The sequence below is a fragment of the Penaeus monodon genome, chromosome 21 (genome assembly GCF_015228065.2).
Source record: "Penaeus monodon isolate SGIC_2016 chromosome 21, NSTDA_Pmon_1, whole genome shotgun sequence".
NCBI lineage: Eukaryota > Metazoa > Arthropoda > Malacostraca > Decapoda > Penaeidae > Penaeus > Penaeus monodon.
The window spans coordinates 14,086,575-14,086,906 of record NC_051406.1 but is presented as its reverse complement, the minus strand read 5'-3'; the positions used below and the strand labels follow the sequence as shown (position 1 = coordinate 14,086,906).

General features: G+C 41.3%; 1 protein-coding gene across 1 annotated transcript in view; it reads right to left on the bottom strand.

The window, feature by feature from the left end:
* Window positions 1-332, bottom strand: part of LOC119586575 (RUN domain-containing protein 1-like) — a gene marked incomplete in the record, with an annotated part of 35,041 nt that overhangs the window by 25,711 nt on the left and 8,998 nt on the right. The window contains 1 exon segment of the mRNA XM_037935328.1: window positions 25-139. Coding sequence (XP_037791256.1) covers window positions 25-139 — 115 coding nt within the window.

Genomic DNA, 332 nt, shown 5'->3' with positions numbered 1-332 from the left:
GAAAATACAGATTTCTTACCTGGGAAAATGTGAAGTCAAGGCCAGGAGAGATGTGTTGAGCTGTTCCTGTTCCTCTTCAAGCTGCTGCAGACGATCATCCTCCAGCCTTGCCCCCCCTCTGCTACTTTGTCCCCTTTGCCTGCAGGTAAAATCACATCTGTATTATGACTGAACTGCTGTTACAGATCAAGTCAAACCCTGATGAATGACACACAACAACAACAAAAAGTATGGGAATATTAGAAGACTAAACATCTGTATTTCACAGCTGATCTCCTTAACCTGATCTCTGATTGTAGAAAAAACAATAGTATATCTCTTTCAAACAAACC